Source organism: Clarias gariepinus, chromosome 16 (assembly GCF_024256425.1).
Source record: "Clarias gariepinus isolate MV-2021 ecotype Netherlands chromosome 16, CGAR_prim_01v2, whole genome shotgun sequence".
In the NCBI taxonomy this organism is placed as follows: Eukaryota; Metazoa; Chordata; class Actinopteri; order Siluriformes; family Clariidae; genus Clarias; species Clarias gariepinus.
Genome location: NC_071115.1, coordinates 10,792,284 through 10,816,943, shown reverse-complemented (window position 1 = coordinate 10,816,943; position 24,660 = coordinate 10,792,284). Strand labels below are relative to the sequence as shown.

The 24,660-nt window shown below is 35.8% G+C and overlaps 1 protein-coding gene across 1 annotated transcript; it reads right to left on the bottom strand.

The window, feature by feature from the left end:
- Positions 1 to 671: 671 nt before the first annotated feature.
- itga2b (integrin, alpha 2b) lies at positions 672 to 23,828 on the bottom strand. The gene is made up of 30 exons (XM_053514717.1): positions 23,596 to 23,828; positions 22,037 to 22,158; positions 18,367 to 18,464; positions 17,896 to 18,061; positions 17,643 to 17,692; positions 17,395 to 17,440; positions 17,058 to 17,174; positions 15,142 to 15,186; positions 14,978 to 15,021; positions 14,802 to 14,867; positions 13,628 to 13,680; positions 13,261 to 13,472; positions 12,349 to 12,528; positions 11,758 to 11,803; positions 11,371 to 11,472; positions 10,402 to 10,457; positions 9,894 to 10,045; positions 6,628 to 6,732; positions 6,460 to 6,527; positions 6,222 to 6,369; positions 5,355 to 5,447; positions 5,165 to 5,244; positions 4,921 to 5,001; positions 4,570 to 4,675; positions 3,307 to 3,459; positions 2,925 to 3,062; positions 1,653 to 1,766; positions 1,271 to 1,372; positions 1,015 to 1,137; positions 672 to 879 (listed from the first exon to the last, which is right to left on the bottom strand). The coding sequence occupies exons 1-30, from the start codon at positions 23,763 to 23,765 to the stop codon at positions 766 to 768; spliced, it is 3,150 nt and encodes a 1,049-aa protein (XP_053370692.1). The 5' UTR covers positions 23,766 to 23,828; the 3' UTR covers positions 672 to 765.
- Between the last annotated feature and the right edge of the window lie 832 nt (positions 23,829 to 24,660).

The following is a 24,660-nucleotide window of genomic DNA, read 5'->3' as shown; positions in this document are numbered from 1 at the left end:
TTGGTTTCAATAATGCACTTTTAATGTTTTAAGACCTGACAGTTAAGACCTAATTAGTTTAAACCTTTATTAATTTATTAATCTTATGATAAACTATTTTAACATAAAACCAATATTAATTATTTAGTTGCTAGAGTGAATTTCATATATTTTCTTTAAATAATGAAAATGTTGATTGCAGCTCTGGGTCAGCTGACAGGTTGTTTTAAGGATTATTATGTCTTTAAATATAAAGACGGAAAGTTTGTTTAATGTTGTATTATTTATTCGGCAATCTAAGAAGAATTACAGTTACTGTCCTAAAGTTGAACATTTTCCACTAACTGCACATCCTGATGTGTATCATACATTATACCACATCAGTTTTCCCACACTAACTAGTTTTGTCTGTAAACTAAATTGTTACAAACGCTGACAAGCTTCTCCTCACAGGCTACTTCTACAGTACATATCAACAATTGCATAACAGTTATTTATGTGGCATATCCACCATACAAGTCCATGTAAAAGCTGCTACTTAGAAACATTTAAGAATGAGAGCATTGATAACATTGATATAAATCTGTAATTTTTCTTTGCATCCAGGTCTACTGTCAGAGTTATAGAAAATGTATTAACATAATTAGAAAAATCACATTAAAGACTTTAACAACAATGTGGTAAATTAATAAAATCATTAAACACACAAGCTTTTGAATGGCAGGATACCCATTTACACAATAAAATGTACCATTTGATATATGCTTTGAATTTGCAGTAATCATTTTACGACTGGTCTAGCAAGACATCAGCATACTCTGACTGCTCTGCTTTCGGCTCATGAGCGGTATCATCACTGTCATTATCAGTTGGTGGGCGGTTGCGCTTGAAAAATCCCATCTGTAAAACAGATACATGCTTTTAAGACACTAACTTGAGCTGCTGGAATTTTGTAACCTTAAGAAGGGAAATGCCATTACTAGACGACATCAAAGCAATCGCAAGATGCCCTCTAGTGTTGATAGCATTATGTACCTTCCAGAAAATGAAGCTTAGCAAAGCCAGGAGTAGGAGGCCAGCAATTATGGACACCACAATCCACCACACTGGCACGTTTTCCGGCCCGTCAGGATTCCTCCACACCACAGAGGTGTTCGTCTAACACAGAGCACAGGTCTTTTTTTTATTTAGTCTTTTTAATATATATATATATATATATATAAATTCATCCAATGATCGGGAAGTCGGTTTGTTTTAACTGAAAATACAAGTAGGAACTTTAAATGCTTACTTCAGCTTGTCCACTAGGCAAGATGCTTGGCTGGATCTTGGACATCATGCTTACTACCTCATAACGTGCAGTAGACCAGAGGACATAGTTCACATAAGGCGACTAAAAAAAAGGGAAAAGGGGAAAGTTGAGCTTAATCAATAATCGATTTTCTGTATTTTAATAATAAAAATATATTATTTAATAATAATATAATAAAGTAAGGAAGCATTACATTAAACATTTGATTTGTAATACAGCTGATGCTATTATCAGAGCAGCATCAATCAATCAATCAATCAATCAATCAATCAATCAAACATCTTCTGACTCTAAAGAATTTATCTGCCCTAAATTGAAACTGAACCTGAAGATGACATGAAATTGCATGTCATTTTCTTACCTGTAAGAAATGAGAAACCGACAAGCGTGCTGTCACTCTCACTATGGCTCTGGCATTCCTTTGCAGTGCTGGAGCCTCACAGGTGAACACCACACATGTCTCAGTGGAGCAATTCTAAACAAAGACAAAAATACAACTTCTTAGTAGACATAAAAAAGGGGGAAAAAAATCACATTCACGATTAACGTTTATACGTTTAAGGTATACAGTTTTAACAGAATCGTCTTCATTATTATAATCATACAGGTAATCATACAAGTAATACATTAAAGATTTGATGACTCTTTGTCCTTAATTTCATAATTATATCCAATTTGCACCCATCAGCAAACTGTGCCTATTGTGAGGCTGCTTCCCAAGCAGGGGCTTTTGAGCTTTGGTCTTTGAGCGCTGATCAGCAGCACACCCAATTATCCCTTGAGATCAACATGGGATTTTGGCAAACAGGGGCTTGCACACAACATGTGGCCATGCCCAACAAGGGGCTTCTGTGCCACTTAGAACTTTAACCAGCAGGAAGCTCCACATTGGTCTTCACCCAGAAGCAGGTTTTGACCACAGATGGGACTTGAGCATGCAAGATGATCGTAAGCATGCAAAAATTCATCATGGAACTTTGCCCAATAGGAGGCATTTGCAGTTGCCCATAATGGGATCCTGCCAAACAAGAGCCTCCATCTCACAAGTCTTTTCCCAGAAGCAGGTGCTTGGAGCGCTGCCTGATTGTAAGCTTTACTCCACCCATGTGAGTTGACAAACCAGGGGTTTCTTTTCTACCAGGCTGTATGCTCACACAAGGGCTTTGCTTAGTAGGAGACTTTGACAATAATGTGTACCTATTGTGTACTTCTTCCACACTATATCCACTCTTTTGACATTAAACCAGTAGTTTTTTGTATTTAATTAGACTACTTATGAGCAACAGAAATATTTTTATATTATTTTTATATAATAGATTATAACCACTAAATATGATTTCAAAATTAAATACAGGCATCCACAAGTTTAATCCACAATGTTTTAAATGTTAGCCCCCTCTGATGGTCTGGATTCGTACTACAGTCAATTTTAAAACTCAGTAACTCAAAAGTTGTTAGACTTGCAAGCAGTTCAGGGTTAAGGTACCTGGTTTTCTAGATAATACTGACTTTCTGATTTTGTCATCTACTGTTCAATATTTAAATTCATGCTAAGTTCATGCACTTATCTGGAAAATATCTTAATCCACCCTTTAGTTCCCCATATGGATGATGAATACTTATAAGTCCGTACCACATGCACAGGTCCGCTGTGGTGCTGCTCAGGCTGCGCCTGTTCTTTCTGTTCATTCTGGCCCTCCTGCTCCACTTCCCGCTTGTTAAAATGGTGAACAGGCATCAGAGTAATATTATCGAACTCTGGTGTTGCAAGCTAAAAGACCAAGAAGAGGACAGACAGGTGTAAGCAACAGCGTTTCTGTGCAGATGTTACAGATGTTCTAGAATACAGGAAAACTAGAAACTGCTTTTCACTATGAATGACAGTCATATAATTGTAAGATCAACAAACTCTGACAATATCACTTAAGATATTCAAATAAGAACTCAAATGACAAAAATGTAAAACAGAAATCTATGATGAGTCATATAATATAGCCAGCAGGAGGCACTCTCACCCCAAATGGATCGATTTGCGAAGGGTCTGTGCTGCACGCCAGGAGCTCCTCTGAAGCATTCGCATACACATAGAGTATATAGGAGCCATTCTGCAGTATAGGGAACTGGATCTCCAGTTTAGCGTTGACTGTACTTGGCCCTTTATTACTTAACTGACAGCACAAAAATACTTATAAGACATATACTGTAGTATAGAGACAGATATCACACACTCATTCACACCCATTCAGTCCACCTTCTATTCGATTAAACAATAAGAGTAAACAATACACTGCCTGGCCAAATAAAATGCTGTTTTAAATTTAAACGAGCTAAAAATTAAGAGTGTTTAATTGAATAGTTAATTGCAGGGATTAATGCATCTTTTAACCAAATAATGCAGTGGGTAGTATCTCATTTCTTCCCGGAAGATAAAGCACATGGTCGTGAAAAAGACATTATGGTATTTGAGAAGGGTCAAATTATTGGCCTGCATCAAACAAAGAAAACAACTAATTTGATTAGTAAAATTACTGATTAGATTAATAATTAGCCAAGACATAAAAAAATATGCAGATTTGTGGGGAAAAAAAATCTTGACTTGACATCATTAAAAAATTGGACAGTAGAAATAACAGCTATGTTTAATAGTGAAGGTAAGAGCATTTCCACACACACAATGTGATAAGAACTCACATAATTAAACTAAGACTAAACTGTTGTGTGCCACAAGAAAGCCACTTCTCAAAATAAAAGCTGACATTGCATTTTTTTTAAATAACTTGGCAGTATTGAACCCAGAGAAAACCTAAAATATTCTTAAAATCATTACACAGACAATAGCTCATACTCATGATTGACACACAACTATGGTACACGATTGCTAATCATATACTATACTATATAGACAAATGTATTTGGCCAGATTTGATTAAGGTAGGTCAATCAATTTTATGTTATGGTCATGGACAATATTATGGTTCCAACTGTGTGGCAAATAAATGCAATTAATTCCAATAGAAACGCTCCACAATCTTGTGGACAACCTTCCAAGAAGAATAGAACCTGTTATAGCTACAAAAAAGGGGAACAACTCCATATTAAACTATATGTATTTGGATATAATGTTATTGCAAGTTTGGCCAAACACTTTTGTCCATATAGTGTACCTTATTTTATATGTTATGATTGTATGAAGTTCTTCGAGTTAAAAATTTACATGCATACAAGATTTAGCATGATAAGATTGACTGAAGTACTAAAAAGAAGAAACTTTGTGACACCTCATAAACATGTTCTACAATGGGGCCGAGATCATCCAAATTTACTGGAACAATCTTTGGTTCCCAGTTGGCAATTGGCAGGACGCACTCGGAAGGAGAGGAGGCTCTGCAATTAGGGTGAAAAATGACAATGCTTCATACTTAACTACATGCATTCATATGTCAGATTCTTAACGATTAATATTTTAATTAATTAATATTAACAATTAATAATAGCAATCACATTAATTAATGTACTTAAACATACGTAGAACAGCAATATTAGAAATACTTGTGACTATACCATATAAGAAAAAACAACATCAAGCCTTCTTACTTGATGAACAACATGTTTAAACTAAATTCACTCACCCCCGCATCTCCAGCAGAGCCACAGCCTGAACATTGATCCTCACTTCCACTGTATTGCTGTCTGGGTTCTGACTGTTCTTGCTAACCATTAATGAAGGCAAACAAGAACAAACATTTGGGCAACGCTGCTATAATCTTCAAAAGAAATTCATTAGCAACTTAACGTCATGATAACAGACTTCTGAGAAATATAATAATTAATATGAAAGATCTTCGAAGCTACACGGAAATAAAGGATGCTTGCCTTTTAATTTGTAAATGGAATAACGCATGGGTCTCGACCTCCTCTAGACCACCCATGCTGAAATACAGACCTGCCATAATCTAAAAAAATATTTCAAACGCAAAGGATTTCAAAGTATTCAAATGATTTAGGGGGGGAAAGGCATAGAAATACAGAATGTCTTAAGAATAATTCAGAACTCTGTTTTTACCTTCTGCTTAGCTTTCATTGGGTTGCCCAGTTCACACACCACAATGACAGTACCATTATCTTTTTTCGGACCACAAAGAAGAGGACTAAAGCCCTAAAATATAAACCAACATATCAGAATATAATTATACTTGCTTTTGTTTTTTATAAGCTTTTGGCATAAATAGACATTAACAGGTGATTGTGGAACATTTTGGCTTGACTTATTGTGTAACTGTAGCCACTTAATATATACTGGATATTTATAGAAAGAATATCAAATGATTTGTACGAGTCAGATGTAAGGGGTTTTCTGCAAGTATCAGTAAAATGATCACTTAAAGGGGGGGGTGTATTTTACAAAGAGGACGGTGGAATTGTAACCAACCCAGTAATCAAAATTGGCTAGTACAACCTCCCAAATACCATCATAATGATGAATTATACTGTTATAAAACATGATAAAGTAGTAAACTTTCTTGATTTAACGAAATTTGCTGAAAAATATTAACATTCCCTCTGCCCCTAAATGAGTCTTGGTTGCGTTCAACTCATCCTCCACATGCACCAACGCAGGTGCATACTGTATGCAATGAAAAGGGAATAGTAAAAGACCAAAGAAAAGTTTTTTTTTTTTTTGGTTGTTGTTTGGTCAGCAGAAATAAAGGAACAAGTGGCTGGGGTTTGGGTATTGGGTGGGAAAAAATTTGGTATGTCTCTTTCTCTTAAATTTAATATCCTCAGACAACCCTATACAGATAAAGATCTCAACCCACTCAATGTTGAACCTAAGCTTTAATATATCATTTTTATATAACTTTACTTTTTTTTCACTGATCATTGGTGTACATTAAGCATGCAAGTTTAGGGTGAAAGAAACCTCCCTCACCTCCTCATCACTTAATACACCCTGGTAGTGTGTTTGAGGTGGAAGACGGACATACAGTTCGGTCTCATATGCTCCTTCACCACGATTCTCAGCAGTGATGATCAGGAGAGCTGGGTTCTCATCACCAATCAGAAGAGGATCTGTGCGACTGTAGAATAACAGGAAAAAATTTACATCCATCAACATAAATTTTGTTTATTTTTTTTTTTAAATATAAAAAACAGGCTCTAATACTTACGCCATGGCTGAAAGAATCAATTCAGGGATGCAGATGTTATCATCACCGCAGTCAAGAACAATCTGTGTCTGCATGTAGTAAAAGGTAGTTATAACGTTTTGGCTTGTAACTAAAGCAAGAAAAAACAAGAAGGTTTCTCCGCTATTAGAGTTTATTCTTATTTCCCACCTGTTCGACTACAACATTTAGTCCATGTAACATTGCTTCATGGGGGTTGGCCAGGCTGTAGTTCAGTGAGATAAGGATGGGGCTCAGCTTGTCCTTGAACTCGGACTTAAGTTGTTGAAAGCATAGACACAAAAACAGATTTTATGCAAGTGTGAAATTATCAGGTTTAAGTAGTAAGGTTAGAAATGTATTCATTAGTTCAATATGAATGTATTATTAATTTACAAGACTTCTATTACATTTCCATTGTATACCAAATTTTTGTCTTATACCAAATACAATCAAACAATGACTTAAGGTATACAACAGGAAAGTTGATAGCCTATCTTCAGGAGTATACAACCTAGATGAGCCATCTAAGGATATTTCTGTTCTGACTTTTTAGGATACAGCATGTGACCTCTGGCAGTTGATACGTACCCTGTTTTTAGCAACAGTTGCCACACAGACATTATTACTGTGCACCTCAAACCTGTGTCCTTAGTACTTACCTATATCACTATGAGAATGTAACAGTCACAGGAAAGAAAATTTAATGTGTACATGAATATGTATAAATGTACAGTATGTATGCACTATATGTACTGTATGTATATACACTACTGTATATAGACAAAGGTATTTGGCCAAACCTGCAATGACATTGTATCCAAATATACTTATATATCATTAGAAGGCATGGGATTAGTTTCCATTGTTATGCTGATGATACCCAATTATACATCTCAACAAAACCAGATGAAATACCCAAGTTGTCTAGATTAACCGAGTGTGTCCAGGACATAAAAGATTGGATGACCAATAACTTTCTTTTACTAAATTCAGATAAGACAGAGATATTGCTCATCGGCCCAAAAACCAGCACACAACAGCTTTCACAATTCAGCCTGCGTTTAGAAGGATGTACTGTTACTACTAGCTCAACAGTAAAAGACCTGGGCGTAATATTAGACAGTAACTTGTCTTTTGAAAATCATATTTCCAATATCACAAAAACAGCCTTTTTCCATCTTAGAAATATTGCCAAACTTAGGAGTATCCTATCCGTATCTGATGCAGAAAAGCTAGTTCACGCATTCATGACCTCCAGACTGGACTATTGTAATGCATTACTAGGTGGTTGTCCTGCATCCTCAATAAACAAGCTACAGTTAGTCCAAAATGCAGCCGCCAGGGTTCTCACTAGATCCAGAAAATATGATCATATAACACCTATATTATCATCCCTGCACTGGCTACCTGTTCAATTTAGAATTAATTACAAAATAGTACTACTTACATACAAGGCTTTAAATGGTTTAGCTCCCTCATACCTAACCAGTCTTTTAATACGCTATAATCCACCATGTCCCTTAAGATCACAAAACTCCGGACTTCTGGTAATTCCCAGAATTTTTAAATCTACAAAAGGGGGCAGGGCATTTTCATATTTGGCTCCAAAGCTTTGGAATAGCCTTCCAGACACTGTTCGGGGAGCAGACACGGTTTCCCAATTCAAAAGTAGGCTCAAGACGCATCTCTTTAATCTGGCATACGCGTAACTCATCCCATAACCTCATACTCCAGTACACCTATCCTGAATGGCAACTACGCTAATTCTCTCCATCTGTTCTGTACTTTTCTACCCATCCCGAGGCATCTGGAGATTGTGCCAGCTTCAGTAGACAAAGGCCAACCCTGCGAGGTTTCTAAAGCATCTTGAGAAGGACCAGCTCCAGCTAGATTCTGCTTTATGATGGCTGGAGCTACACATCCTGCTCCTGTGCTTCCAGTGATCTGACCCCATCTGCCCTCTGCACCTACTGCTGAACTGAATCTACACAACTTCTGATATATTGAACTTTCACCTGCACAACACACTTGATGTTATTTCTATCGGTTATCACCCAGATGAGGATGGGTTCCCTGTTGAGTCTGGTTCCTCTCAAGGTTTCTTCCTATTGCCATCTCAGGGAGTTTTTCCTTGCCACTGTCGCCGTCACCCTTGGCTTGCTCATCAGAGACATTTCATTCATCATTCATTCATTTAATTATTATCTAGACACATTTTTCTCACACATACACACTTCCAAATATTTTCTTTCCTTTTCTTTTCTAAAAAAAAAAAAAATCTTTAATTTTTTTTTGTGAAGCTGCTTTGGGACAATGACCATTGTTAAAAGCGCTATATAAATAAAATTGAAATTGAAATTGAAAATATATACTCGTATACTTTGGTATGGAGTTGGTCCCCCTTTTTTGCAGCTATACCTGCATTCACTCTTCTTTTAAGGCTGTCCACAAGATTTTGGAGTGTTTCTGTGGAAATTCCTGCCCATTCATTCTACAGAGTGTTTATGTGGCCAGGGACTGATGTTGGACGAGAAGACCTGGCTCGCAATCTCCATTCCACTTCATCCCAAAGGTGCTTGATGGGGTTGATGTCAGGGCTCTGTGTTAGGGCCAGTCAAGTTTTTCCACACTAAACTCATCAAACCCTGTTTAAATAATCCTCTTCTTGCTTTGTGCACTGGCGCACAGTCATGTTGGAATAAAAAAAGGGCATTCCCCAAACTGCTGCTCCAAAGTTGAAAGCATAGCATTGTCCAAGATGTCTTGGTACTGTATGCTGGGGATAGCGGGCCTACAGTAATTGAAAAACCTGAATTCAATAATTAACAGGATTGGCTAATAACTTTTGTCCATATAGTGTATGTATATACTGTATTTATGTACAACATATTGTTAAAAAGGTCCTTTTAATTTTTCCATATTTTGTTATGTTCAACACTCATCTTAAAATAGATTAAAATCTTTTTTTCCATCTATTATTCTACACACAGTTATCCACAATAACAAAGTAAAACAGGTGTTTGGACTGCAAGATCACATTTACAGAAGCATTCAAATGCCTCGATATGACACTTGAAATTGAGCTCTGGTGCATCCTACTGTACTACTATCAATAATCCTTGAGATGCTTCTAAAGACATGGATAAGGATACAAGAAACTTTTTTTTTAACATTAACACTGCAGAAGAGCAAAGCAATTTTTAAATGAAAGAGATTTAGATCAACCAACATCCTTCCCAAACCCGGCCTCTTAGCCAAATTGGTCAGACAGGTTACCAATAAACCAAGGGTCACTATAAATGAGATCCTGAATTCCCTTGTGGAGCTGGGAGAGACTTACAAAAACTATCACTACAGCGCTCCACAAATTCTTTTTTACTGCAGCAAGATGTAGTCACTAGTTTATATAAAAGAACCAGGAACTGATAACATACCAGTAAGTATGCAGTGAAGTTTCTACAAGATTTTCCTATGTCTCTCCTAATAGTGAGCTGAAAGTTGCTGTATGGCTGCTGAGAGTCCAGAAGGAAGGTCCGTCTCGCCACATTTGGCTTCATTTTATCCAGCTGGAGCTCTGCATTCAACACTGGGAAAAGGGTATTTACAGTGAAATTTAATCGGACCTAAATGCAGTTGTGAAATGTATTTATTTAAATACCTTGTTTATAATTAAGCAAGGCTCGTCCAGGTAGAGCAAATTATATTTAAGTATTATAATGCTTCACAAAGAGCATTATTATTAAATCTGATACTATTATAAGCAGTACTACTGTAATACTGCTTTCAGTAAATATATTACAAATAAAAACATGAACATGAATATGATAAGCTTTATCAGGGCTGTAACTAGGCATGAACTAGTTCATTTCATCCCTAATGGTATTAAATGTTTTCAGGAAGCTGCCTTTACAGGCACAGTATCACACAAAATGACAGTCTTACCAATTTCCTCTAGTATTCTGTACCCAGATACACTAATGCACATCGTGATATTAAAGCTGAAAGAAAAAAAAGGAGACAAAATGACAGTGGGGAGGCTTACTTAATTAATTTCTATAACTTTTACTATGCAAATGTGCCTAACAAAAATCTCAGTTATATACAATTTTTATTTATTGTCAGATAAAGATGTATAGAGTGCATTGTCAAGGACAATCTTTAAATACAGGACAGTGCTCAGGCTTGGCATTAACGGAAAAATGTGCGAATGTTGTGAGCCTTCTACATCAATTTTAACAAACTTTATAATTGGGGTATCAACATTAATACATTAACGCATGTGATTAATCTAGAATTTCTATCACATTCCTTTTTTTTATTTTATTTTTTTACAAAAATGTATCATACAAAAAAGCTTGACCCCTTTGGCTTTCTATAATCTCAGCACGGTTCCCCTGGCTGAGAGTGATAATTTCAAGGTTTATATCTGAAAAAGATGACTGAGAAAACATAAGGGGTCCTGAACGGCAAGTTTCATTGTAAAACGCCTTTTACAAAAAAAGTAAAAGTACAAGAATACACTAAACAAAAGACTTGGGAGTGGTGGCTCAGATGGCTAAGGCTCTGCGTTATTGAATTCCGGATCTGAGGATCCAGGTTCGAACCCTGCCGTTGGTGGGTTCTACACCCCATACTGCTTAGCCACTGCATGCTGTGCTGGTCCAGTTTGAGAGATTTTAATTTAACATATCTAAATGTTTGAGATATTATAAAACTAAATAATCCGTTTCCTCTAACCAGTTTGTCATGCATTTCTTTATTCCAACATTGCACATTGCAAGTAAATCTGAGTATATTAAAATTGTGACTAATTAATGACTGTAACTATAAATAACTAGATTAAAAATGTTAATCTATTGACAGCACTACTGTACACAAATGCTCACTTAAGTATTATGTGTAAATCCTTACCAGGAGATGGGACTGTCATGCAGTTGACATAATTTTTCATCAGGCTGTAGAAAATCAGGTTGAAAGGAAAGCTGGGCTTTTGTCATCACTACAGCTTTTGATCTGGTAAAGAAAACACAAACACTTTCACTTTCTTTTTCAGACTATTTGATTCATTTATTTATATAGTAACCACTTGGTCCTGGTCAGGGTAATGGTGGTTTACACATGTTGAGGTGGTAATTCATGGACATCAAAAACAAACTCAAACGAAGCGTAAATGGACATGAAGAGAATGTGTACAGAATGTGATGACAGTTATTATTATGTGGTTAATTAATGCCTGTCCTTAAATAAACATAGTCTCAAAATTACAGCTTTTTTTTTTTAAAGCTATTTTCTCCTTACCTGTACACAGCAACCTTATCTGCTCCCCATGAACCAACAATAACATCTGTGGAGCAAAGAAAGCTAAAGTGAAAATCTTGAAAAAACATATAAATCTTAAAACAACAACAACAACAACAACAGATATCTGCTATCGCTAAGGGATAGCATTTTGGCAACAAAGACACCGTCGGTCAGAAAGCATTCTCGTGTCCATTGCCAGTTCAAAAGTCATTGCTGAGCATCATGGTCTACAAGTTGCTCAAACTGCTTTTAGTCTCTCCCATGAGACAGATGGAAACAAGGTGCATTCATGAAAGTTGCATTTACAGTATCTGTGATTTTGAACTTGTGCAACTTCTGAATCAGTTCACCTAAAGTGTAGTAGAAGAGGACCGAAGTGTAGTGACTGGTTCTATGTGTAATGCTCAAGCTTGATGCTTGAACAGCAATGGAAAATAAAACAAGGTGAAAAAAACTGGACAAGCTTAAGACAAAACTTTCCTTATGAAAGCATAACTAAAAGTATTACAGTAGCATGTAAAGTCCAGCCAAAAGAAGCAAATGTAGTTATGATTTCAAGTTGACTAGAGCAATAAAACGCTCAGAAACCTGGATATCCGTTGTTGTCAATGTCGGTGCCTCCTCTTATACTAAAACCGAATGTTGGTGTAGGAGACTGGAAGGGGCTCTTGATGACTTGGGCATACTGCGGGTTCAAACCATCACTCTGTCCCATATATATGAACACCAAACCCCCTTCACCAGAACCCGGTGCCCCGACAGCCACATCTGCAAATACAATTTCAGTTATCCAGTGATATAGAGCAAATCTTTTAGTTGTGACATCTTTAAAATAAATTTAACAATTTCATATGCACACTTATGGACAGTCTATATACAGTACTGGTGTTTTAATTTTTTTCCATCCAACTAGGAACATCTGTCGTCCAACTATGGACCGTAGAGGCCAAAGGTGACCATTGTATTTATTTCCATTTTTTTTACTGTAGTTTTTATCTTTTGATCATGTTACATTTGGTAGTTTTATCTAGTGTAAAGTTGCTGCATCCTTTTTTATTCTTGAGGATGAGGATGAGGAAAGCATGCAGTTTCTGAATTGCTCTTGCTGGTGGAACATCTGAACCCACTTGAAGCCGTAGTTACAGTACAAGTAAGTGAGAAATATTTGTTTGTTCAAGGAGTCTTGCTTGTCTAATCAACATGATAAAAATGCTTAAAGAGAAAAAATGAGCAGCAGGAATGCCAAATTTTAAAGGGCGTTTAAAGGCCATAGGATGTTTGTACAGAGTAAACCAATTTTTTTGCCTAAAATCTGCCCAATTAACCATTGTAATAAGTGAATCATGTAAAAAACACAAGCTTATAGGAGTCAGTGTGCTAAGTATGAGAGCCTCCCTATTTTATTTGTATTAAAATTAGTACTCCCCCACTCAGTGCTTTGGTCACAAGCCACTACTGTGCATGTTTCTTTGAGCTGCACAGTCGGCAGTAACTCCTTACCATTGTAGCCGTCATGGTTGATGTCTCCTAAAGGAGCAATAGTTAGGCCAAAACGTCCATAAGTGTGGGTGCCTGTTAAAGTCTGGTCAGGCTTTGGGGAAAAGCGATGGACTTCATTCTGCAGGTAAACGTACACTTGCCCGACCTCACGCAGCTTATGTGTAGACAAGTGCTCCATAAAGAGAGGAGCGCCGACCAAGATATCATCCCTCCTGAATTGACACAAGATTATGCAAGTACAGAAGGAATATTACTACCTGATGTCTAAATGATGTCTTTTTATTATCTTTAGAAATTAATACTATTTTATTGCTTATCATTAATTCATTATATACCAATAATTCCTGTGAATATAAATGCCACTTACCCATCACTGTTTATATCAGTCACAGCAACACTGTGGCCATAATAGGAAGCTACCTGTGGAGGACAAGCATACACAGTCACTCATTCTCTATACCACTTATCCGGTAAAGGATAACAAGAATCCTGGAGCCTATTTCAGGAAACTTGGGGCATTATGCAAGGTACAGTACAATCGATCGCAGGGCACACAAACACACGCACTTACAATGTGCATGTCTTTGGCCTGTGAGAGGAAACTGGACTTAGTCTACACAATCTTTAGATTTTGTAAATTATCAAATAATTATTTATTTTCCATTTCCCCACTGTATGTATATATTACATGTATATATTTTCTTTGTGTATATACTATTAATAAATGCATTCAATTATGTATTAAATAATATACAGGTAGTCCCCGACTTACAAATGAGTTCTGTTCCGGGAACATGTTCGTAAGTCTGATCTGTTTTTAAGTCCGACAAACTGTCTTATATGCCTTTGACACGAATACAATGTAAGCATGCCGATCACTTGACCAAACTTTCTGACCCCTCTTCCAACACTGCCATTATACGGCCATAAAAAAAAAAAAAAAAACATCTTCGTACATATTTAATCAATTATTATTATTACTCAATAGATTATTTACAAGTTATACACTTTTCAATGGTATGTTTTATAATGGTATCAGTTTTTGTTTTAATAAATATTCAATATTTAATGTCTGTAGTGTAAAATTCCCACAGTGACAGGCATCTGAGGTGTTTATGTTACCATGGTAACGCACAGAGGAGGTGATGTCTGTACTGGTGACTTTGGGGGACTTTCCAGGACAGCTTTCCAGGTTGGCCATTTTTTTATTATCGTTCTCCCGGACTGAATTATTGAAACCGGTGAGGCCAGCTCATTTCTCCCGCACCCTCACAGTCACACACACACAGTACAGTATACTGGAAATTTTATACATTCACTTGCACACTACAATATTGTATATAATTGTAAACATTAGCATATGGTGCACTGCGGTGTCTATTTTTGTACAATTGATTGAATTGGGAGTAGAACCATGGTCTGTTCGTATCTGCGGAAATTCGTGACTTTGTTGTTTGTAAGTCAGGAACTACCTGTACTTTAAATGTATACATTTAATATACATTAAAATTAATAATAATACAATGACATAAGATGCTTACTTGAGTGCCGGTTAGAGACATCATGAATTTAAGGTAGAATTTAGGAGCTCCATCATAGATTTTGACCTCCAAAAAATAAAGTTAGCATCATCATTGCAATGCACACAATTAGCCATTGTATTTATAAGAATTATTGGAAGAAAATAAGAAACCTGAACTAAGAGAAGTGTACATACAGAACCAACTGAGTTTAGGTCAAGTGGGAGGCTGGCTACAAAGTCTGGTGGCAAAACAAAACATTAGGAAACAACTTCTTGGATGTCATAGAAACTGCGAATGGACATGTAAGTGTGAAATAAGTGATGGTCTCCAAAGCACATTTTTTGATACTATTTCTTACCTGTGATTTTGTCAGCATTGAAATGACCTACTGCCACCGAGTACCCTGGAAAGTAATCAGAGGTACTGTTACATTTACTCTGTTACATTGATAAGTAACTTTTTGAAATAAAAAAAAGTACTTCCATGAGTAGCTTTACTACGCCATAATTTTTTACTTTCACTTGAGTAGATTAGTGAAGAAGAAATGCTACTTCGCTACATTTGGCTACACTCGACTCGTTACTTTTCTACCATTTATACTCCACATTAGATATTCCAATATGGGGCCAAAAATGATTTAGTCAGCCACCAATTGTGCAAGTTCTCCCACTTAAAAGGTGAGAGAGGCCTGTAATTTTCATCATAGGTATACTGTACAGTACCTCAACTACAGTATGAGAGACTGAATAAGAAAAAAAAATCCAGAAAATCACATTTTTAAAGAATTTTTTTGCAAATTATGATGAAAATTAATATTTGGTCAATAACAAAATTTCATCTCAGTACTTCGTTATATACCCTTTGTTGGCAATGATGGAGGTCAAATGTTTTCTGTAAGTCTTCACAAGGTTTTCACACACTGTTGCTGGTATTTTGGCCCATTCCTCCATGCAGATCTTCTCTAGAGCAGTGATGTTTCGGGCTGTCGCTGGGCAACACAGACTTTCAACTCCCTCCGAAGATTTTTTTATGGGGTTGAGATCTGGAGACTGGCTAGGCCACTCCAGGACCTTGAAATGCTTCTTACGAAGCCACTCATCATTGGTGGTGTGTTTCGGAATCTTTGTCATGCTGAAAGACCCAGCCACGTTTCATCTTCACGTGCTTCTTGTTCATCCTTGCTGATGAAAGGAGGTTTTCACGATACATGGCCCCATTCATTCTTTCCTTTACACGGATCAGTCGTCCTGGTCCCTTTGCAGAAAAACAGCCCCAAAGCATGATGTTTCCACCCCCATGCTTCACAGTAAGTACAGTATGGTGTTCTTTGGATGTAACTCAGTCTTCCTCCAAACACAAAGTTCTATTTTGGTTTCATCTGACCACATGACATTCTCCCAATCCTCTTCTGGATCATCCAAATGCTCTCTAGGAAACTTCAGATGGGCCTGGACATGTAATGGCTTAAGCAGGGGGACACGTCTGGCACTGCAGGATTTGAGTCTCTGGCGGCGCAGTGTGTTACTGATGGTAGCCTTTGATACTTTGGTCCCAGCTCTCTGCAGGTCATTCACTACAGTAGGTCCCCATGTGTGCTTCTGGGATTTTTGCTCACAGTTCTTGTAAAAATTTTGAGATCTTGCGTGGAGTCCCAGATTGAGGGAGATTATCAGTGGTCTTGTATGTCTTTCATTTTCTAATAATTGCTCCCACAGTTGATTTCTTCACATAAGCTGCTTACCAATTGCAGATTCAGTCTTCCCAGCCTGGTGCAGGTCTACAATTTTGTTTCTGGTATCCTTTAACAGCTCTTTGGTCTTGGCCATAGTGGAGTTTGGAGTGTGACTGTTTGAGGTTGTGGACAGGTGTCTTTTATCCTAATAACAGATGCCATTAATACAGGTAATGAGTGGAAGACAGAGGATCCTCCTAAAGAATAAGTTACAAGTCTGTGAGAGGCAGAAATCTTGCTTGTTTATAGGTGACCAAATACTTATTTTCCACCATAATTTGCAAAAAAAAATTCTTTAAAAATCAACCATAGTTGAGGTATACCTATGATGAAAATACATACATTTTTACTCTCATTTGAGTAATATTTTGGATGACTACTCTTTACTTCTCCTTGAGTAATATTATATTACAGCTACTCTTACTTAAGTACTATCTTTGACTACTCTACCCACCTCAGAAAATAATTAGGGAAACAAGTAAGTGCAGCCAAAGAAGAAAAAGAAAAAAAAACTAATGTAGCAAAAATGTTTGATGTCTTACCCAGATAAAGGTCATACTGGTTGTACATCTCACTGGATTGTGTCTCACTTTCAAGGCTTGGAATGTACGTCCTGCCAAGGGACATAATGTTTTGGAGAGATGCCGAAATGATCTGACCTGAAACACAATCTGGTTCTTATAGCACACAGTATCAATTGGTACGACTAGTAATTTTTTTTATTTATTCTGTCAATTCAAAAGTAGGAAGAATTTATGTTTATAGAGGCTACAATGGAGCTGGTACAACCAGCACAAATTAGTCTTTCACATTATCTGATATACATGTCTTTTTTTTCTTTCTTTTTTCTTTTTATAAAATGAAATAAAATGTTTTTACCTTGAAAGTAAAAGCCACCAGGAGCACCAAGAAGCACATTACCATCCTAAAGCAACAACAAACAGAAGGTAAACCTGTATTAAAATTTTGACTTTTACACTTTTAAAAAACCTTGAAACTTGAAAAGGATTAGAACTGTTCAACCAAGCTAAAGATTTCAAGGACCATGAAGCCATCACAGATTTATGAAATAATTAACATGCAATCTTCTTCTAGAAATTAAATGTATTCTTAAACGGGATTGGTACCTTAGTGATGTCCGAGCTAAATCCTGCTTCACAGTAGCGTCTGTCTTGAACTGAAAAAAGTGGAATAATTTAGTTTTTCTTGCAAATGCAGAACGGAGCATTTTGTATATCGTTTTGTTTTTGTTGTTACTGTTGCTTAATGTAATAATTGCTATGCACTTAAGGGATTGAGCTGTTATTATTTGGATCCATGGCATCAAAGGGGACAGAATGTTAACCCAGTAATACCAGTCTGATCTAAACATGTCCTTACCTCCTCTTTTACTTTGGTAATTATGCTCCACTTCAAAACCCCTACAGGGGGCGTAGTTTGCTATATTTCCAGTTAACATATCCAGTAACTGACAGTTTCCCACTGGCGTGTTCATGGCCTCATCTTTGTCCTGAATCACATTCCAGTGGAATAATGGAGCACAAGCCTGTTTGGAGGAAAAACACAATATTGATACTTTGTATGTTTTTCAGTGCATTTATATTATCTGAAATGTGAGTCATTTTATATTGGTAAATGTTTATTGTTAAATCTGGCTTCATTTTACAGAAAGCTACTTTATTTTTAGGATTTATTATTTAAAAAGCTGGTCTCTCACAGAAATAAAAATTAAATTAACTAAAATGTTTAGCATATTGATGCGCTAGCCTTGGGATAGGAAAATGTCATTAGGAGAAAATAAGAGAAAGTTTATTTTAAAAGGCAAATTAATGGCTACAATTTTTGACTCACCAAGACATAGCTATCATAGGTCCGTACTGTGGCTCCCAACCACTGGTTTGATTTATGGGCTTTAAGGATCATAATATCAAGTGTGATATTTACATCACCTGTAAAAAAATAAATCGTTAAACATTGCACAAAAACTAGTATTTTACAGTGTGCATTGCTTATCAGAAATGTTTCATGAACAGATTAAGACAAGTCTAAATTATGTACTGTATAAACTAAATAAAAAAAAGTTTGCATGGACAATACATAGGAAGGAATGTAGGAACATTATACACACATACAATGAGATATGGAATCGCTGTGTTTTTTTGTTTTTTTTTACTTAAATTTGATTATGGCCTCATGTAGCAATCGTTTTGTAAGATTCAGTGTAAATGAATAACACTAGATTTTTAGTTTAGGAAGCAATAGTTTCCTTTATACTGAGTGTATCCTGTATGTTGATAAATGCCAATTGCCTGTAAAATACCAGCCATCCCAACCAATAATGGACGAATTCAGACAATGCTATTTGGGTGCATCTTGGTCAGTTAGCTGTGCAGCTATAACCTGACTGACAGCAACCTCAAACCCAGTACAGTTGATTCTTATTACAACTAACCTATTTTCCAGTGAACACCGGGATACAACACACTGATCTCCTGAATTTCACCTATTTATTTTTTTGTTGAACATCAAGCATTATTTTGAAGCAATGTTGCTCTAATGTTTTTTTTTTTTTTTTTAGGGTGGGGCACAATTTTAAGAAAATAAAGGACCATCATGACCCAATTCATAGCAGGCTTTATTTGTAAATTATAAGAAAAGTTTATAAAGTATGTGCATAAAAATGTTACTGATAATTTTTATTTCCATTTACACACCACAAGGCAAAACTAGGTATTTCTGAGATGAGGTACATAGGACCAAATGCAACTTCCTATATCGGACCATAAAAAGTTTACTGCAGACAGAAATAGCAACAATGGCAACCCAAATAAAATCTCCTGCAATCCACCAATTGGTGTTTTAAAAGGAACAGAATACTGTGTTATACAGCTTCAGCATCAACTGGACCATTTAAGAGCTTCAGTATTTCTACCATAATGTCGAAATCAAATGTTGTATGAGTGCCACTGCACGACCAAACAAGGTTAAAGTGGAAACAAGTACTGAATTTCTGAAGTTCTGAATTTTCATAGGATTTTTTTTTTGTGGTTGTGTAATTGTGGAAGTTATCTTTTATTATCAGTTGAACAGTGAACAGAGAAGAAAATGCTGCTGATACAGATAATGCAGATTTCTATACAGTCTATCACAATTTTTTTTTAAATCCCTAGCCATGATTTTATGTATGTTCTTCCAGCAATCATCCACTTAAATAATTTACTATTTTTATATATTTATTTTTATAGTATATATATATATATTTTTTTTTTTTATAGTATATATTTTACATAAATCTTAATTGTTCATTTAAATAGATCTTGTGTTTCAGATTGACTCTTGAGAAGGGTGTTAGCTAAAACAAACCAAGATTGCAAATTATTATACAAGTTCCGGTAGGTTTGATGTAACAAGATTGGACATCGTTATGAACAACGTTAATTGCTGTTTGGCCATTAAATCAATATTGTTATCAATAATTGCCAGAAGTCACCATATGTTTGATGTGAAATCTCCATCATTGTGTCAGCACAAGAAGTTGCAGGATTTTTATGGCCAACAGCCACTATCAAACATGTGCTATCTTCTTTAATTAGTTTTAATATATGATTTGATCAATATTTGATCATAGTTTAATTTGCATTTTATTTAAGTCAAAATGTGTCCATGTACATATCAGGCTTGTTGGAAAAAGTATATTGTACCACTGATCCAATGAAGAACCTCAAGTTCCATGTTTTTTTTTTTTTTTTTTTTCCAGTTGCTCTCAGAAATAATGAAATGTTGTATTATTAAGTTTGGGAGGAAATATTCCTGCAAGGTTTAAAAGCAATAATGTGTTATTCTGACTTAAATACAACATTGGTTTGCCAACATTGTTCTGAATTACACACAACCACATACAAATGGTCATGCACTGTTACAGACAACTAAAATAGCCTGCTGTGATGCGCATGGGACATTCGCATCTGATCACCCCCACGAAACTAAATCCTATAGCTGAAACGACTAATGAAAGGCAAAAAAAAAAAATGTAACAATACATAATATATGTAACAGGATATAAGTAACTAAAGAACTTAAATCTGGAGCCAAATTGTAGTAAACTTAAATCAAAGTTAAATGTGAGTAAAATTAAAAAACAAAACATATCTACTGTACCCAAGTGATCAAGGACACCAAGTACATAAAAAATACACAGAATAGCTATTATTATTATTATTATTATTATTATTATTATTATTATTATTGTTATTGTTATTATTGTTATTATTCAAAGCAAAGCATCTCAGGCATTTTCTGCTACAAATTACTCAAGCCCATGCCATGTTACAAAAGAACAAGAAATGTTCTTGCAGGAAGTGAACTGCAACACACTAGGGAGTATACAGTGTAGTGCAGATTGAGACAAGATAGCAAAGATACAGTAGGTCATTTACTGGTCAATTAGAGCTGTCTCTAAATGTTGCACAGTATTAAAATATAAAATTACTAGATTTAACAAAAATGTTGTTTTCCTTATGTACAGTGCTTTGCAAAAGTATTCATGCCCTTGAGCTTTTCCTCATTTTTTTAAATATAAATGTATTTTATTGAGATTTTATGTGAAAGACCAACACAAAGTTCAATTCAAATAAATTCAATTAAATTTTATTTGTATAGTTCTTTTAACAATTGTCATTGTCGCAAAACAGCTTTACACAATTAAAAGAATTATTTAAATTGGTATGGAATGTAAATGTGTATGAATTAAAATGGTCAGATAGTCCCTGATGAGCAAGCCGAGGGCGACAGTGCCAAGGAAAAACTCCCTGAGATTGCAATAGGAAGAAATGTGGTAAATATTAAAGTGGTACATATTATATCTGATTAATGCTCTCCTTGGCCGACCTGCCAATTTAGGTGGACGGCCATGTATTGGTAGGTTTGCAGCTGATGTTGGATTAAACAGTGCTTAATGAGATGTTCGAAACGATTTGTTTCTAGGGCTTCATGATGCTGTTTGTTCACTAATGTTCTCTAATAAACCTCTTCGGGCTTTACAGAACAGTATATATACTGAAATTAAATTACACACAGGTGGACTCTATCTATAAATTAGGTGACTTCCAAGTACAATTGGTTCCACTGGATTTTAGTTAGGGGAATCAGAGTAATGGGGGATGAATACAAATGCACAACTTTCAGACTTTTATTTGTAAAAACATTTTTGAAAAACTTTTGTGCCACTTTGTTTTGGTCTGTCATATAAAATCCTGATAAAAAACCTTTACATTTGTGGTTGTAACAAAATGTCTAAACGTTTAAGGGGTACGAATACTTTTGCTCTGTATGTGATATAAAAAAAAACTATTTAAACAGTGTCATTTGAAGAGGAAAGTGCACAAAAACCTGTGTGATTTCTTTCACACAGCAATATAAAAGACTATGGAAGTTTTAAGAGGTTTTACAAGCCATAAAAAATAATATTATGAGCAAATATTTAAACAATGTTATTGTAATGTTAAAGAAAGCCAAAGATTACCTGTTTCATCGAACTTCAGTTTTTGACATGCTCGTTTAGTTGAATCCCAAGGACAGGAAAATACAGAGCCACCGCGTTCTGTCCCAACATCGTCTCTTGGTGCACCCACTATAACACTTACACTACAAACAAATCACATAAAGATGCAAAAGGGGACAAGGAATGACTTAGTTTGGAGATCTTTTTTGTGAATGTGTGGAGCCACAGTCTTATGCAAATAGGATAATAAGAATTATAATAAGAATTATATGGTCTTAAGCAAAAGTTTAGGCACCCCTTGATAAATAACAGATTTTGGTGATTTTTTTTAAATTGGAAAGATGTTACCCCGGCTCTCTTGGAAATGGATAGTTACTTTTTATGTCATAAATTGATCAAAGATAAAAATTTAAAACATTATTGTGGCACTGTGCAAAAGTTTGGGCACCCTACATGATCAGTACTTAGTATCCCCTCCTCTGGCAGATATCATAGCTTTTAAACGCTTTTTATAGCCAGCTAAAAATCTTTCAAATCATGTACTTGGGATTTTCTCTCATTCTTCCATGCAAAAGTCTTCTAGTTCTGCAATATTCTTTGGTCGTCTTGCCTGCACAGCTCTTTTAAGATCTACCCCAAATTTTCAATGATGTTCAAATCAGGGGACTGTGATGGCCATTCCAAAACCTTCAGCTTATGTCTCTTGAGGTATTCCATAGTGGATCGCCTTTGCTGATTGTGGCCAAAGAGTTCTTCATCAGTTCACAGCACTTGTTTCCTTCATCAGGCTTCTGTACTGTAGATGTTCTGTTGCATATTTCGGACATTGGATTTTATGATGGGGACACAGGTAGGGTTTTCTTCTGCTGACTCATCCATGAAGGTCTTGTCTGTGCAAGCATTGCTGCTAAATCTTCCTGCAGGTTTTTTGCAGTCAAATGGGGATTTTGATTTGTCTTTCTAACCAGCATTCGAGCAGTTCTCTCCAAGAGTTTTCTTGGTCTTCCAGATTTCATCTTGGCCTTCACAGTTTCCCTGAATGGCCATCTCTTAATTACATTTCTCACTGTGGAAACTGGAAGCTGACAATGCTGTGCTATCATCTTGTAGCATTCTCCTGCATTGTGGGCATCAATTCCTTTCATTTTCAGAGTCTTACACAGCTGCTTAGAGGAACCCATGGCTATTGAGTGTCCGCAAGTGTGTGCACAATTTAAAGAGTTAAAGTATTTGTAAATCTTTAAAGTTGACATTTAATAATGACAGTAGTTGCCATGCATCAGATCTAATGAGCTGAAACCTTGTAATAAGAATCTGAGACGCTGGAACTTTTAGAGTGCCCAAACTTTTGCACAGTGCCATAATAATGTTTTTTTTTCCAATTTCCAAGAGAGAATGTTAACATCTTTTCAATCAAAAAATCTGTTATTTATCAAGGAGTGCCTTAACTTTTGCACAAGACTGTATAATTACATTTTTATATCAATGGGTTTACATATATCATAAAAGTATATCATATAAGGTTACGATTTACAATAACAGCACAAGGAAGGCTGTATGCATTTTGACCATATACTTACTTTTGGTTCTGTGCTTGCAAAAAGTCCACAGAAAATCCAAAGTAACTTCCTTCTGGCCCAGAAAGTTCTACATAATTAGTCAAATCCAGGTTAAAGCTACAGCCCTGATGTAGGAAAACACTTGCTGTCAAAAATATAGCGAAGACAAAAAGATTCTTTAGTCTCTCCATTACAAATTCTCATTATAGGAGGATTGGGCTTAGGGGCTTCCTCAACGTGATATGTTCTGTATGTGCTTAAGTAATATACTGTACATGCTGCTTCATCACGATAAAGCTTTGTTGAACGCAATGATAAATATGTTTGTAATGTTCGGCAGTAAAACGGTTTCCTCTATGTGTCAATCTGTTTCCTGTAGTTAAAAAAAGGGCTAAGAAAAAAAAAAAGGCTTTATTAGGATGACTATGACCAGACTGAATACAATATTAAACTACATTTAAAAAAAAATTAATGATGACATAGAGACTAAGAGGGAGAGTAAATAGAAAAATATATATTATTGTGCACATTCGCTTATGTAGAAGCATTCAAGAACCTGGTGCAAATTAAGACTTTATTATAATGCACATCTTTTTCCATAATGTTAAATGCAGTAATTGTTGAATAACACCTACTGTATTTGTTGTAGGTTGCCATATCATTTTGTATACAGTGTTTAAATAAATACACTATATGTTCAAAGAATTGCATGACCATAGCACCCTTTTGTAAGCCCTCCACAACGTGCCACAAGATTGTATAAACACTATTGTTTGGAATATCTATGTACATTTTAATATTAGGATTATGTTTCAATGGAGTTAAACAGCCCAAACCTTTTCCAGTAGGCCATGAAGTCAAATCTTCCAACCATATCAAGACTGATGTTGAAAAACTTGTAGAAGGGACAAATTGGAACTCAGACTTCTGCACCTGACATCAGCACCTGATCTAACTAACGCTCTTGTACTGGACTAGTAGAATGCCTTCTTATTAGGGTAGCATACAGGGTGGGTGAAAAATTATCTAGGCAATATTTCATGACTATACAGCTATAACTAGAGCACCACTCCATGGTGCACCACC